The sequence below is a fragment of the Zonotrichia albicollis genome, chromosome 2 (genome assembly GCF_047830755.1).
Source record: "Zonotrichia albicollis isolate bZonAlb1 chromosome 2, bZonAlb1.hap1, whole genome shotgun sequence".
NCBI lineage: Eukaryota > Metazoa > Chordata > Aves > Passeriformes > Passerellidae > Zonotrichia > Zonotrichia albicollis.
The window spans coordinates 109,588,153-109,604,210 of record NC_133820.1 but is presented as its reverse complement, the minus strand read 5'-3'; the positions used below and the strand labels follow the sequence as shown (position 1 = coordinate 109,604,210).

The window sequence follows — 16,058 nt, the reverse complement described above, 5'->3', positions numbered from 1 at the left end:
TTTTGTGTTTATGATTGTATTTATTTGCTGCTGTATCTAGCAGAACCCCTGTCATAAAAGATATTGTCAAACTTATAAAGGAAAAACAAATATTGCAGGTCAAGTTCCTGTTTTCATATTAAATCCTTACCAAATTAAAAAAAAAAAAAAAAAAAAAGAGAGAGACAGAGAAATATGTTATTGAGAAATCCTAAGTCCTGGAATTTTCCCTGTCAAGCTGATCTAATGCAGACAGTACTGACCAAAGAAAGGATTTTTTGTGCTTGCAATTTAAATAGGATGAGGTTAATATTTTCTTCCCAAGTGTAATCTCTTTCTACAGTGATAGGGTATCGTGCTTCTGATTTTATTTACACAGATGGGTGGGTTGGATCACTAAAACTGAGATTTGGGTTAGGGTGTGGATTTACATCCCTGCTCTTCCCTGTAAAGACTGGGACTGCTTGTGTCTGGACTCATCTTTTCAATTAATTTGAGGTAATTAAAGGGTGCTGTGTGGGATGGGGCTAAAGAGAAACACAATTAAAATGTAATGCTTCCACTTTGGTATCTGCATCCTTATTTATTTTAAACCATCTTCAATGCTCTGACGAGTTTAAGTCTTCCTGTATCACACACTGTGCAAGCAGAACTATGTGAGTGAACTGCTGCCAATGGCTCTGAGCGAGCATGGGGCATGGTTCAGATTACAGTGTGGTTTCTTGTTCAGATCTGATCTCCTTGCTAGGAGAGGCTGAGAAAGGCAGCTCTAGGGGATTTACTTCCAGCAGCAGCAGCAGCAGCAGCAGCAGCACATGATCCATCAATCGCGTGATTCTCACCACCTAGGACGAATGGGGAGGGTGAAGAAAAAGTGAATGCTGCCTTGGGGAAGCAACAGCATTTTCTTCTGCTCCTGGGGCCCCTCCACCAGTCGGACTTTCCATGGCTTCTCCAAGGTTAGAAACCTACTGCTGCCCAAACAGGGATGCAGCCACACAGCTGGTGATGCACTTCCAGCCTGAAGTCTTCTGTGGAGTCTGCATTGGCAGTGCCTCCATCAGCCTGCTACTGACCATCCTGCAGCTCCTGCCAAAGAAGGGACAGAGCCCACGGAAGATGCCCAAAGCCTCCTCCTCCTCCACCATCCTTCTCCTTATCTCCATTTGTGACATCCTCGGGGGCGTAGGTAAGTGCCAGCTTGATGGCCTTGCTGCGGCTGTAACAGGTTCTTTTTGCTCTGAGGTACCACAGACCTCAGAAGCTGGTGAGTGGACAGCAGAGATTTCTGAGGGAAGCAGTTTGTGTTCACAGGAAGATTTGGACTAAGTGAGATCAGGAAATTGTGGCTTCTTGGGGAGAAGGTTCTTGTTTAATAGTTATGCTGTGGAAGGGAAAGCTCCTGACAAATCTACAACAAAATCTCTGCTTTTAAACAAATTAAAATCTAGAATGACAAGTGCGTCTCAGAGTAAGGCATAAAAGTGGAGGTGATGCTGCACGTTGGAAAATAAATCTGACATCAAACATTTAGCCAATCCATAGGATGGCATTTGAAAACCACTGTCCTCTATGCCCTCAAATTCTTGTGGACCAAGTGTGCCTCTTGCTCATGTGCCAGCTGCTTCTCTGGGCACATCACATTGACAGAAAATGAGTTTGACTTGCAGCTGCACACAGATCATGCTGGGCACAGGCTTTTGAAATGTGAGTAAAGCTACCTTATCAAGGACAACCTGCTGCCCAGACCCTGGTGGATAGTCTGGAGGAATAAACCAGTGGATACTAAAACAGAATGCATGAGTCAAAATAAAACTAGTATGTGTTGAGCTGTCCCATCAGTCATTTGGTAATTTTTCCCATCAATCATTAATTGTCAAATTTGGTATAAATCGTGACACATGCTATGAAAATACAGGACAAGTTTGTTTCTACAGTAGCATTTCCCACCTCTCATTAGGTAATAGAAGTAGCAGTGTTTTGTCTCACTGCTGGGGGCTGTGTGTGAGTCTGTGTGTCTGTGTGTCTGTGTGTTTCACTTCTCTTCCCCTTTCACACCCAGCCAGGTTCTCTCACAGTACCTAATAAGTACCAATACTAAACCAAAGATTATAAAGGAAGTAAAGAAAGAGATATGGAAAATACATATGGCCATGCACCTGGCAAAGGTCCTTTCAGTCAGATGAAGCCAACAATAGACAAAGTTATTTTTCTCTCTTCCTCTTTCACTGGCAAACTCAAACCAGTTATCCATTGTTGTTTTTGTATTAGACTCACTTCAGTGGGTGAGTCTAATACAGTTCATTCTTGGTGGGAAACCAGGTCAATTTGTTCTGTTTCCTGTTGGTACTTTATTTCAAGCAAACGCAGAAAACCTAACTAACAAACTCTAAGTTCATTTTTTAAAAGAGCCTTGTTGTTAAAGCACTAATTCAGAAGTGCTGCTTTTTTTCAGTCCTGTGACAGAGGAAAAGGGCTGTTTGTAAAATGAAGGCAGAGAAAAATGAAAAATAACTCTTTTTCTGCAGTGGGGGGGAGGGGTTTATAGAGAAGTGAATATCAGTGTATTAATATATGCTGGTAAACAGTTATTTAGTGTTTATATTGAATGCTACCCAGTTTATGTTAGGGAAGCATGTGACACCATCTCTAAGTGAGATCCTAATCTCTGTAACTTTTAAGTCCCAGCAGCTTCCAGCTCTTGGGGCTACTTTCCCTGGATGATCCCACTGACATTTAAATAGCACAGTTGTCCCTGCTGTGCTCCTCTGCAGCCGTCCCCTTCCTGTAGACGCACAAAATCTGGGCTGCGATGTGAAATATGTGGCCAGGGAAAAGCATGTGACTCAAATCACACCAGCAGATTCAAAGCATTAATACATTTCTTTTTCTTTAGGTATAATCTTCAGGTCAAGTGTATGGCTGGGCTTCCCAGGCTTCATAGCCAACATTTCTGTGGTGAACGGGACTGACGTGTGGCCTTCCACTTTCTGCGTGGGGAGCGCGGTAGGTACCCAGATCATCCCCCCTTTCCTCTGCTCCCAATTAAGGGTCCTTCCACAGGGGGAATCTGAAAGGAAAACTGCTTGCTGTGTCCAAAAGGAAATGTGGCTGTGAGTCAGAGCCTGGATATGACTGTTTCAGCCTCTGCCACACCCCTGCAAGTGCATTCATGCCTCCCTCTGCGAGCCTGGGTCAGGCAGGCAGGTGCTGATGGGGCTGTACGGCGGGCAGGGATGTAGGGCAGCTGGGTCACACTGATCCCACGAGTTCTGAGGTGTTCACTCCTCCAGGAGTGCCAGGGCAGTGGAGTACACCAAAGTCAGGGGTGTGGAACCAAAAGGATACAAGCAGCCCCAAAAGGCTGTGAAGCATTGCTGGGTTTGTGCTGGCACAGCACCACCAATGCCTCAGTGGCTCTGTTGCACTGGCAGCATGAGGTGTTCTCTCTGTCTTCTCTGTCAGAAACTGCAGCCTGTGTGGTGCAGCAAGGACCTCCTGAAACCAGCAACGTGGGCAGCTCAAATTATCTTTTGTGGCAGGAGAGTCTGTGTTTTAGACAGCAGGAGAAATATACTCATAGCCACAAATCTGCTGGCAGAAGGTCTGTCCCTGCCATGTGGGATTGCAGCTCAGATTGCTGCGCTGCATCTCAATGACTGCATCTGCCCAAGTCTAATTAAGTATTTTCTGGATTAAAATGCAAGAATAAGAAAATGTAAATGCATTCCAAAAGTACACATTGAAACTCAGTTCCAAATTTTATAATAAAAACACTGGGAAATAGAATTTGAGCTCACTGTAAAAGAATAAGGTCACAATTTTTACCGAAACATTGACAATGACAAGTAAGACAGATCATCACTCCACACAGATGCAACAGGAATGTGGGATTTCATATGAATTAATGCATGAGCAATAGCAGTATAAGCTTTGCAATTCAAAGCTTACAATGTAGAAGGGGATAGGTTGCATGTAAAGAAAATTCTTCAGCTCCAGTAGTTTTAAAAGCAAGCAATGTGTGCCAAATTGAACTCAGTGTGCTTTATATTCCTATATAAAAGCAGCTTCAAACAGGATAGTTTTGTGCCATGGACACAAATATAAATTGTATACATCTATCAATTCTCAATTCTATCACATATCTTTAAGTTTTGCTTATTAGATGCAAATGCTGTTGTTTTTTCGTTGAGAAAGAACCAACAATCTCAATATCATGCAGCAAGAATGTCCTACTAAAAACCCATTCCTCCTCATGTTTCACTTTCTTGCCCATAACACATAAAAACGTACTTTTAAACACGACAGAGTACTGTATGCAGACTGTTTTTCATTTGAATTTCAGGTTAGATGGTGAGCAGTATAGTGGTCTACCACAATTTTTATTTTCCCTTACTTGTGCTCCAGGAAAATGCTGTAATTTGAGTCATTTTAAATTCAGATTCAACTATATTGGAATGAAAAATAACCCTTCTTCCACTCATTTCCCCTAACATATTCTCATGTGAGTTAATAAAATGTTTCCGATTCTATTTTATTTTTCTTTTAGTGCTGTTGTTTTATTTCTCTTAACCACAAGCCTATACAAACTGCAAATAGTGAAACTTTCAGATATCTCCCTTGAATGGTTTGCAGAGGGGTACTCTTTCAGCAAGCTAAAAAGTAAGGTATCATATGAAGCTTTACAGTTTAAGTGCATCTGATTTATATTATTTTTGGAGACAGTTTTGTCTGTGTTGGATTTTCTGAAAGCTGCAGTTTATTTTTGTATATGTGTGTTTATGGGTAGTAAATTGTGCATTTTCCAAGTGCAGCAAATCTGTACATGTGATGATGAAGTTACATGCTGAGTTCTGTGGGTAAAGTGCATTAGAAGGAAGACTGGGATTTTATTTTCTGCCTCCTGTGCACTAGGAAAATATCATGATGTTTGAATTAAATACTGAATAATTCATGCCACAAATTACTAGAGGTAGGGTCTACACCCATGGTGAAAGGAAATATTTCCCAGCTTGATTTGCCTTTTGGAGGAAGGAGTGCTAGATCTCTATTCATCAACGTTTGGCTTAGTAACAAGTATGTTGATTTCCAGATGTAAAATGATGCTACTATGGAGCTGTGATAAAGGATATTCAGATAAGAACTGAGAGACAGCTTGGGGGGAAAATAGCATGAATATTAAAGCACTCCCAGACTACTACAAAGAGCCAGCTCCTAAGGGGAAGAAATGTGGAATTTATATACAGTGGCAAAGAAAGGTCACTTTTCCTATATAAGCTCATGGGAAAAATGCATGGGGTCAACTCAAGAATGCTGTGGAATTTGGCTTGACTTGAACCTGTTTGCTTTGGATTTTTATTGAAGAAATCACGCAGAGAGTTCAGTAGGTGTATTCTTCCAGAGGGTGAGTGATTTTCTCATTAATGAGTTTTTCTCTTGATAACCATCTTGTGCATGGAGAAAACACCCAGCACATGCAGAACCCACAAATGCATAGGCACACTCTGGTTATGACTGACCTCAGTTATATTTTTATGCCTCAGTTACTGGGAAACAACTGCAATTTTAACCTAAAATTAAAGCATCCTTGCTATAAATTTCTTTGGGCTTCACTTACCACGTTCAGGTTAGGAACAGAGAGGTAAATGAAGGTTTTCTAAACCAGAAAATGAGCTGTGAAAGCACATGCTGTTCAACTTACCTGCAACTTGACCCATAAGCTACAACAATGCTGTTCCTGTGATTTTGAGTAAGATTTCATACTTCATAATCTCATCTGTAAAATGCACACATTTAAAGAACAAATCAGCAGGCCAAGGTTTGAATCCCTTCCCTGCCCCAGTGGTACTGGAGGAGCAGCTGTGACATTTGGCACTTCTTTCCCCTCTAGATGTGGATCCAGCTGTTATATAGTGCTGGCTTCTGGTGGTTGTTTTGCTATGCTGTTGATTCTTACTTGGTGGTGAGAAGATCAGCTGGACTGAGGTACCAGAGTTATAGCTCTGAATTTGTTTTTTTCCCTCCAACACTGTATGTCTCTGTTTGCAGCTGCCTAAGAGTATAAGTGAGTCTTGTACAATCATCTGATGCTCATATAGCTACCAGGTAATGATAGGGATGTGTGGTGTTCTAAGTGCTTAAATTGTCAGGGCAATGCTCAAATATTGACTTATGTCCAACTTCAATTTAAATGTAACTGAATTCATTTAACCTTTGGAAAAAATATGGTGCAAGTTGTAGTCTATAAATTTTATGGCAATGAGATGACTATTTTTGTCCCTACCCTGCATCTGAAATTGATTTTTGCAGCAAAAAAAATAGTGTTATATAGAAAATGAAAATTTGGAAGGGGAAAGTGCTGAACTTCATGCAGTTAATTTCATTTATTTAATTCCGGTTTTTTCTTTTTCTCTGATATTTTTTATTTTAGCAATTTCTCAGTGAGTGTGGTCATTATTGCCCTTCTGATCACACTTTTAAAATCCCTCAGAAGAAAAATATGTATTTATCATATATTTTTCTTCAATGCCTGTGACAGAAGAGCCTAAACCCTTTGGAAAGTACCATGCTTTAATGCCAGATAGGAAAAAAACCAAAGGAGTTTCTAAGTTGGTTGTTAGAAGAGCAAGATAACCTTCAGTTGCTGCTGATAAAAGTGGAATTATGTGACTCTGTTCCCAGATGATACAGAGCAGTCAAATACTAAAGATGTGGTTCTTCTGCAGGTGCAAACAAAATGAGGCTTTTTGAGTTAACATTGCAAAATCAAGTTTATCCTAAACAGTCTAAAGCCCCATAGTTCTAGTCAAACAGCTGGGACCTGCCTCCTTCCCCCATCCCTGTTAACCAAAAAAATCATGTGTATTTGGGCTTGATTCTGAGATCAAAGTAAACAGCAAAAGCTTTCTACAAACACAGATCTGAATCTCCCTAAGATGGGAGCACTATCCAGCTCTGAAAGTTAAATATCATTTTCTACAAATCACAAAAGGATGGTTTATTTGACTGTTCATCTCTATTCTTAGATTTTAATCAGCTACTTTGCTCTCTGCAGGAGAAATGAAAGATGCAGGGGTTCCTTCTCAATAATAGGGGTAGGGAAGAAGTCTTGTTCCCTCCACCCTGCAGGCAGGAGGGGACAGGACTTCCATGTGCAACCCTGAATAACTGCTTTGGCTCATTCTTTTTCTGAAGAACTGCCCCCACCCACCTGCTTTCCTGAGTTTAATGTATTGCCAGTGTTGTTCTGCACAATTTCCTGCCTGTAAAGCTCTTTTTCAGTGAGGGTCCTGTTTTTACCTTGCAATGTGGGCAGTGTGATGCTGGATGTCTCTAACTGTGCCCGTGGTGTTTGGTGCTTGCAGTACCATTGTGCTGTACCACATGATGACCTGGGGCCTGGCAGTGATGCTCTGTGTGGAGGGGATTGCTCTGCTTTACTACCCCTCTCTCTCCAGGTAAGCAGGCTCTGGAAACACACTGTGAAATCAGGGCACTCTCTGCTCATTTGGGTGTCTTTTGGTCAGCTTTAGAGGCAGATATTCAAAAGTTGAGCATTTTGTTCTTTGCCAAGGATGTCCCACTGATTAATTTCAGTGATTATGCTTGAAATACCTGCCTGGGCTTCAGGGGGCCCTGAAGAAATAGGCAAGGCAATCCAGGCACTTGGGCTTGCAGTGACACAGCTTCTGTGAGCCACCCTTCTCCCACTCCTGGCTTTAGCTTTCCTTTCAATTTGAGAAAAACCCACTGACAGTGCATGCTTAAAATCAACTTTATGTCCCATGTCAACTGGTGGTAAAAATCCATAAATTAAATTTTTTGCATCTGTTTTCTTCATTCTTCTTTTTTTTTTCCGAAGTTAAAGCTGACATAGATAAAATAGACAGAAAAGTGAGCTGTGGGGGAAAAAAATGCATAATCTTTTAATGATTTCTTCTCAGCTGTGAAAATGGCTTGGAACATGCCATCCCACATTACATCACAACCTATGCCCCACTCCTGCTAGTGCTTGTGGCCAACCCAATCCTGTTTAGGAGGACAGTATCAGCAGGTATGTTCCTTATGGCCAGCAGCAATCAGTCTGTGTTATTTAGCAACACAGTACTGTAGAAATCATGGCTTTGTACTCAGGGATGTGTGACAGCTCCTTGGGAAATCATAGAGACACAGCAAAGGGTGGGAAGCAGTTGCCTGTGGAAATGAAAACACCATTTTTATGGGGAATTTGCCCTAGAGACAAATTCTGGTGACACAAAATCTCTTCTGTTATTAACCCCTAACTGCAGGTGGGCAAACATGTTTCCATGTTACTTGATTTAAACTTTTGAGGCAATGTACCCTGGATGCTTAACTCTACTGGAGTTTTGGTACCAACCTCAACTTTGGAATGTAATTTATTCTAGCTGGTGAGATCAGAGAGTTGGTTTAACTTCTTGGCAGCCCTAGAGCAAAAAATGTAATAAAATGTGATCAGAATTTTGTCACTTCTGAGATTAGGAAACAGATGGGAATTGTACACAACTCAGATGGGATCTTGACCTTCCAGTTCAATTTATTATCCAGTGCTTGGAAGAAGTGAGACTGAAAAAAAGTCACAGATTCAATGCATTCTTTGCATGTAATATGATCATGCCTGGATATTTGCAGTACCTGAATTCATCTATGCATTGATTATATAAAAAAGCAGGAGAAAATAAAGTATTCTCAGTTCAGTCTTTATCCCATTCATTCTCTGTCCCTCAGCTATACTCATTTTCAATGAAGCAGTTGTTCTTTTAAGAAGTCGTTTCAATAAAATGTTGTTCTTTGTATATTTGTGCTTGCATTTTTATATTCCTTGTGATATCTGAACAACATGAAGTGTAATTTTTTGCTGACAATCCATCTTCCTGTTTTAGAGGTGTAGCTAATGCTGTATCAATGACACAATGAAAAACAATGTGCATAATAGGATAGAAGATTCTGTTCAAACATCACATTATAAGCATATAATTATGTCACACATTATATAGAAGGTACATGGTACCTTTTGTTATGAAATAGAATTATGTAGGTCATACTATTTCATATTTTCAGTGGGATTAAGAGAAAAAAAATAGTGAGATATGTTTCATTTTAGGAATCCAGCTGTGTGTAATTATTTTCCTAAGTATTAGGCTATATTTCCTTGAAAATGGTCCTTCCAGTTTCTGAACAGCTGCTGGGGACAACTCCATCTATTCATTTGTTCCCTCTTTAAGGCTTCTATCTTCTGGATTTTTGTGCCTAAACTAACAAGATGTGCATACATTAATGAACATAATTGTATAATTTTCAGTTGCCTCCTTACTAAAAGGCAGACAAGGAATTTACACAGAGAATGAAAGACGTCTGGGGACAGAGATCCAGATGCGCTTCTTCAAAATTATGCTGGTATTTGTCATTTGGTAAGAGGTGCATTATTTTCTTTTAAAGTGCCTTTTTCCCAGAGGGAGAGAGTCAGGGACAGGAGTAAAGACTGATGGGTTGCTTCATTTGTTTTTCTTTATGCTCGGAGGGGAAGGTATCTAAGGAAGAAGAAGTTCTAAACTAGCTCACAAAGGAGCTGAATCACTCCCAAGGCTGTGAGGAAATGATAAAATGTTTAACCAACAGAAAAGCAAAAGCAACAAGAAACAATAGCAAAAAATTCCCAATAGGTTGGGCATTGGCTGAAGCTGTCTGGTAGAGCAGGCTCCCAGCTCTGTGGGCTGGTAGATGGTAGCTGGCTTTCTGTAATCAACATTTCTCAGAGCCTCTTGGCACCAAACACATCACTGAGGACCTACAATAAAGATGTTTCTAAGTCTGGCTTCATGGCTCTGACACGATCATACAATGCTGCCACCTCTGTGCTCTGCAGTTTTCAAGTGCCTGAAAAATACATGGATACTGACTAGAAAATAAGGAAATGCCAGAAAAGAAAACTCCATATGATTGTGTGTGAAATTTCTTATTATTTTTTTTTTAATATTTCATCTTTCCCCATGAAAATAGTACTTTGGCATAGGACAGAAAAGAGATAAGGAGTAGAAGAATGGGACAACAAGAAATGGTTCTGGAGCAGTGAAATGAGAAGGCCAAACTTAGCAGTCTCTACATCCCACTTCTTTACACACAGGTGTATTAATGCATCTTACATTGCTTTAACAGGCTGAGCAGGGAGAAAGGCTGCCTCTTTTATCTTCTCTTGGCTGCTGTCTACTGGAGTGCTCTGGAAGGAAATTATTGTCTTTTTGGGGGAATAACAGTGCTCTTGGCTTGGAAGTGAAGTTTCCAATGTGAAGGGTGGGGTAGGCAGCAGAGGAGGGAGTGAGAGACAGCAGCAGGGGATCCTGCAGCAAGGCTTCCTGGAAATTGCTGAAATAATAAGGAGCAGAGATTCAGCCAAGCTCCCAGGGCTGTGGAAAGAAAGAGCCCAGAGGCACCACAGAAGTGCATTGCAACCTAAGGGATGCTGGCCAGCTTGATTATCTGGGAAAAAGCATGAAAGGAAGGGCCAATTTCCCATGGACATTGTGGGGACATTTGTTTATTTCCATTCTGTCTCATTCTGGGGTTTCCTAATAGAAAAATAAAATCACAGCTCTGGTTTTGGATTTTGCTCTAATAAAACATAAGCTCTGGAGTGTAAAAACTTTCTCAAAGGTTACTGGAGGGAAAGACTGAGGCAGTCTCATCTCAGAAGCACAGGGAAGATTTCCTTCCATCCCAGAAGTCAAATATGGAATGCTTTAGTGAGAGACAGCAGGTTGGGGCAAAATAGGATAGAAGAGATGCCTACAGATTTGGCAGGGGAGAGCAGGAGGTTTTACATTATAATAAAGATATAATTGTGCAGAGGACAAATATAAAACCCCTTAGAAAGTATGACATGAATGCTGATGGTTTCATTTCTGAAGCCACAGTACAGCTATAAAGAAATGCTTCTCTCACTGTTTAGATGTCATAGGAACTTACAGCCATTTGCTATAATCTCTATTGAAACATACTCAGTTTCTTTCAATAAATGAGGCTTGATTATATCATCCTTATTTGGAGACAGATATTATTAAATTGAAAAATAAAAAATAAAATTAAATAATTAAATAATTTAAAAATTAAATAATTAAAATAAAATAAACAATTAAAAATAATTGTTAACATTTTCAAGGATTTAAAGGTTAACTTTTGGGTATTTTTGGTGTTTTTAATGGACATCCTGGAAGTCTTTAATCTAACCCTGAAATTCTAACTCCAGCTGGAAATCCTGCAGCCTTTTACAACAACATGTGATGTGTCATATATTTGAGTTTCTTGTCTGTGAGCAAAACTCTTCTAAGGCACAAGTGAAAGAAATCAGCATGCATGATATTCCCATCATGGGTCACACTTCCTTCTCATCTCAATTTTATTCTGCAATTTACTGTTCTGCAGCAAATTAAAATTATCAGATTTTTAAAATATTGATTTATATTTTCTAGGCCTGGGTGAGTAGGTAGGTCCAGTCCTTGATTGTGATCTCATAGACCTACAGGTCACTTCAGATTGAGATTTAACAAGAAATCCGACCATCTTGGACTTGATCATCCTAGAGGTCTTTTCTGCCCTTAATGATTCTATGATTTAAAAAGTCTCACTGTCCTTAGAGTGATTTTAATTTCTATATTTCTTAGGTAAAACATATTTTACATGCCCATCCATATGTAACTGTCCTTTTCTTCTTTGCTCCTGCCACAGCTGGTCATCCAACATCATCAATGAGACCCTTCTATTCTACCTCGAAATGCAGCCAGACATCAATGAAATGCCCCTGAAAAACATCAGGAGTGCTGCACTGATCACCTGGATCATCATGGTGGGTCAGCTGGGACATCACCTGGGCTTAGAAAGGTGTTGTAAGACTGGTGGAACAACACCTGTGCAGTGTGGGGTTTATGATTTTGAGGCATATAAACACTCTGAAAATCAAGGAAGAAAAGCAGAAAGTAAGAGAAAGGAATGAACAGTCAATGGGAGGGTTTTTCACATGTAAACTTTGCCCAAAAAATGTCCTAGAGGCTAACTTTTTACTGGAGTATGCTTTCTCTCTGTGAGAGATCACTACCAGTTTAAGGTCCAGAACAGATAACTACAATGATTTCTATCCTCACCTTGCTAAACTCTGCCTCAATGCAAGCTGCAAAGTTTTAGCTCACAGTTCCTGAAGGGATTCCCAATTAAATGGGCATTTCATGGAAATTCTCTGTTTGCAACTAGGGTGGTTTTTTTGTTATTATAAAGAATGATTGCATGTTATGTCATGAAATTTGGATCATTATTTGGGAAGAAATAGGTGAAAAATCTTTCAGACAAGGAACCAAAAATAGCTGTGAGATGCTGGTCTGTTACTGTAGCCTCTTTCTCCTATTAGAATATTTGACAAGGGATTTTTTCAGTGGTGACAGTGCAGGTTCATTTTCCTAGAGAATTTATTCTGGAGTTGTTAAATACATGTAAGGCCTAAGCATGATTTGTGTGATTAAGCATTTGAGCAGTTTGATATTGGAGGATTAAGTGATGCAATGATGTGATACAACCTCCTCCTCTGACAAGGAGTGAACACATTCATGTGGCAGGGACCTTGCCCTTGCTCACCTGGAGAGCAAGAGGTCAAGTCTGGGGACTGACCTCTGCTTTAAAACGGCTGTAAAAAGAATTGCCTTCTTTTCCTGTGAGAAAAATAGAAGCATCTAAAGCCATTAATTTGTTAAGCCTCTCATGGCACTGGGAACAGAGACAAATTTTTTGGCAATCACTTGGGATTTTCTTTTTCAGTGCCTTTCCCCATTTTTCCATCCCACTTTGATGGACATTTTCACTGGCTCAAGAATCTAAAGCAATTCCAGACAGATCAATTTCTGCTATTTTTAAAAGCTTGACTGTCTATGCTAGTGTCTCCTCTCATATATTTGACTTGGCTTGTAATGAAAAATACACGTGCTTTTGTGAATAAATTAGTCCAGAGCTAGTGGGGAAAGTTAAAAACACACCAAGGGATTGACTGGATAAACTTCATGCTAGAAAATCTTTCTGTGCTTACTGCTTACTGTTATGGCCTCAGCATTTTGGAAAACAGGTCGTGGTATTTTTCTCTTATTTGTTTGTGCCTGTGATGACTAAATTTTTATTTGAGTGCAAATAGTGTATTTTAAAGTCAGCAATCATTCAGTGAAAGGGAAGATTTTAATGCATGCAAATAATTTTGCTAGAGTTGAGGATGAAGCCTTCCTTGCTGGTGTAACTCCTGTTGCCCTTCTCTTTCTCAGGGGGTTCTTAATCCCATGCAGGGCTTTCTCTTCACATTGGCTTTCTATGGCTGGACAGGATGGAGAGTGGACCTGAAATGGAGAAAGAGAGAAATACCCTGGGAATCTATGTCCTCATCAACTGTGGGGGAAAATGCCTATCCCTCCCCAGTGAACTACCAAAGCAACATCCACGACTCCAAGAAGATCTCAACCACTGACAGCCAGCAGACGGACGAGGCCATCAGCATGTTGTCTGAAGGTAACACCAGCAGTGACGAGAGGTTAACCAGGAGCTCTCCCATCTACCAGGGCTGGTAGTTCCTGTGTGCACAGCTGGATCTAACTTTTCCTGGATCTAACTTTTCACATTGTCAATACTCACAAATCCACGTCAATGTGTGAATCATTGTGTACTCTGGAATTAGGTTTGTGCTAGGTGGCTTGATGTCATTTCCTGTAACTTGAGACACTGTGTGAGAGAGTGCGTGAGACAGAGATATGGTCAATGTCTTCATTTCCTTCTAAAACATGTATAAAGACTTTTTCAGCAGGAGTATATCTCTGCAATGATATTTGTTACTTATGATTGATTTTCATTCATTTTCTTTTAATCTCTCTTGTAACCTCCTTATGGTAGAAAAGTCTTTTGTTTTAATAAATGGACTATTCATATGTTGGGTTTTTAAATGTGTTGCCTTGCTTGTCTTGCTCAGCATAAAATTCCTCACCCAGAACACAGCTCTAGGATTTCTGAGACACCTTCATTCCCAGCCTTTACAGTCTGGTAAAGCATTAGTGACAGCAAACTTTTGACTTCAGCACAAATATTTCCTGTTTGTGTTGACTCTCACTGACATAGCCTTCTTTTAGCTTCTGTATGTGAATTTTTGGTGTGGTTTTATCCAGGGAGCTGAAAGGCTTTATCAAAAAAAAAAAATTGAGCCCAGCACAGGCTCCACAAACACTTCAGAACAAAGATTCCAGTTCATGCCAGGTTCAAGAAAAAATAAACTCTCTAACTATTTTTTAGTACAGATTCAGTCTGATCTTTATGTGTAGTTACCTAACAGGAGAGTGGCTGCTGGGGCAGGTGCATTAAGAGACAACATTTGCATAAAACACTTCCCTGCTCTGAGTGCTCATCTAAAACAGAACAAGAAAAATCAATAATCCCTTCTCTGAGGAGGATTCTGTTTTATACCTTCATGTGCTGAACGAAGAGACATTAAGTCCATTCTCCTTATCCTCTCAGATACACCTCTTTTTGTGCAGTGCCCTAGGTACCTACACCCAAACAATTCCCCATAATGGCTGAAAGTTAAGAAACAATAATTACTATGTCTACCCTAAGCTTTTGACTTCATACCAAAAATAGAAGTAATGTGATTTGTCTGGTTGTGCTGGAAGCAGTTTACAGCACAGTTTACTGATGGCAGGGTGGAAGCCCCTTGAGCCCAAATAATCACCCTCCTCTTCTTCAGCATGTGACCAGGCCTGGGCTTTCAATCCTGCTCACATCCACTTTGGCTGAACTTTCCTGGCCGTTTCCAACACAGGTCAGTTTCAGCTGTTGTAAAAAAAAAAAAAAATAATTATAATAATCATAATAAAAATTAAAGGCAGCTGAAATGTTAATGCAAAAATAACATGAGGCTTAACTTGCTGTGTTACTCAGGGAAGTCTTGGGAAGGTTACAAATTCAGGATCAGAAGAAACAATACTGAGAAATGTTGATTGGCTAATTAAAATAAATCAGCTTCTTGAGCTAATTGTTTGATACAAAGGTGTTAAACAATGATTGGGCGGCTATTGAGGCAGATCATTACAGAGCTGTGCTTGGTTTGTAGCAAGTTTTACACTGTGCCCTTTGGAAACCTTTGTGGCTTTATGGCTTTTTATTGCTGCTGTCCTTGTCAGAACTACTGGCAGATCACCTGACCCTTTATTTTAATCACAATCATTTGTTACCTACCAAAGTATGAAGAGACAGCACACTTATGAGCAGATTATATTGAGCCTTTTGAAACAGAGACAATTTTCAGTGCAATACTCATTACAACCGGGGTCAAAAGAACAGGAAAAAGGTGGAGGTGGATTTGTTAGTAAACCTTTTCATTTGCTGTGGTGTGGACCAAGCAGTAAAACCCTAAACCAAAATAAACAGTCTCTGCCTTCACTGGAATAATTATGTGGCATGAAAGCACTTGGGAGGTGGCAGGCTGTAGCAAGAGGCCCTGTGAGATGAGGGAATGAATAATCCCCCCCTCCCATCCCTGCTCAGGGTATTTGTGTGGGACAGGGACAGGGGGAATGCCCCAGTGCTACCCCCCAAGCTGTGAGCAGCCCCCGGCAGTGCCCTGGAGCTGCTCTAGGACAGCCTCCTGCAAGGACCAGGCTTTGTTCCTCTCCTCTTCTTGGTGTCTCCAGGCTGTTGGTGGGGTGAGTATGGTGTGTCTGTGTATCAGTTATCTCTGGGACGTCATCAGGAAAAATACGGACTTGTCTGAGAGCCTAAGAAAGAAAACTGAGCTAATTTTGATGTATCTAGAAATTGATATGGGGCATTGCATAGCACACTGACAATGGGTTTTGACTTATTAAAGAATTGTGTGTGAGGAGAGTCTCCTTACCTGCTGCTCCTAACCTCCAGTGGCTGTGCAGGAGGATTCCTTCACAGCTTAAAATTGGATGATAATTGATTCTACTCATCTGTAACCATGGCCACATTTGATTTCACCTTACACAAACCTTGTTCTTGCTTCAGTATTCAACAAATCAGGCAAAGCATTG

At 40.4% G+C, this 16,058-nt stretch overlaps 1 protein-coding gene across 1 annotated transcript; it reads left to right on the top strand.

Moving 5' to 3' along the window:
• Positions 1-424: 424 nt before the first annotated feature.
• GPR143 (G protein-coupled receptor 143) lies at positions 425-13,936 on the top strand. Its single transcript, XM_005487545.4, has 8 exons — positions 425-1,168; positions 2,876-2,985; positions 5,870-5,964; positions 7,344-7,436; positions 7,923-8,032; positions 9,299-9,407; positions 11,719-11,836; positions 13,287-13,936. The coding sequence occupies exons 1-8, from the start codon at positions 925-927 to the stop codon at positions 13,584-13,586; spliced, it is 1,179 nt and encodes a 392-aa protein (XP_005487602.1). The 5' UTR covers positions 425-924; the 3' UTR covers positions 13,587-13,936.
• Positions 13,937-16,058: the final 2,122 nt, after the last annotated feature.

Coding starts and splice junctions, on each gene's coding strand:
- GPR143 (XM_005487545.4), top strand. CDS start 925: ATGGCTTCTCCAAGGTTAGAAACCTACTGCTGCCCAAACAGGGATGCA. Junction 7,437..7,922: donor TACTACCCCTCTCTCTCCAG/GTAAGCAGGCTC, acceptor ATTTCTTCTCAG/CTGTGAAAATGGCTTGGAAC. Junction 8,033..9,298: donor TAGGAGGACAGTATCAGCAG/GTATGTTCCTTA, acceptor TATAATTTTCAG/TTGCCTCCTTACTAAAAGGC.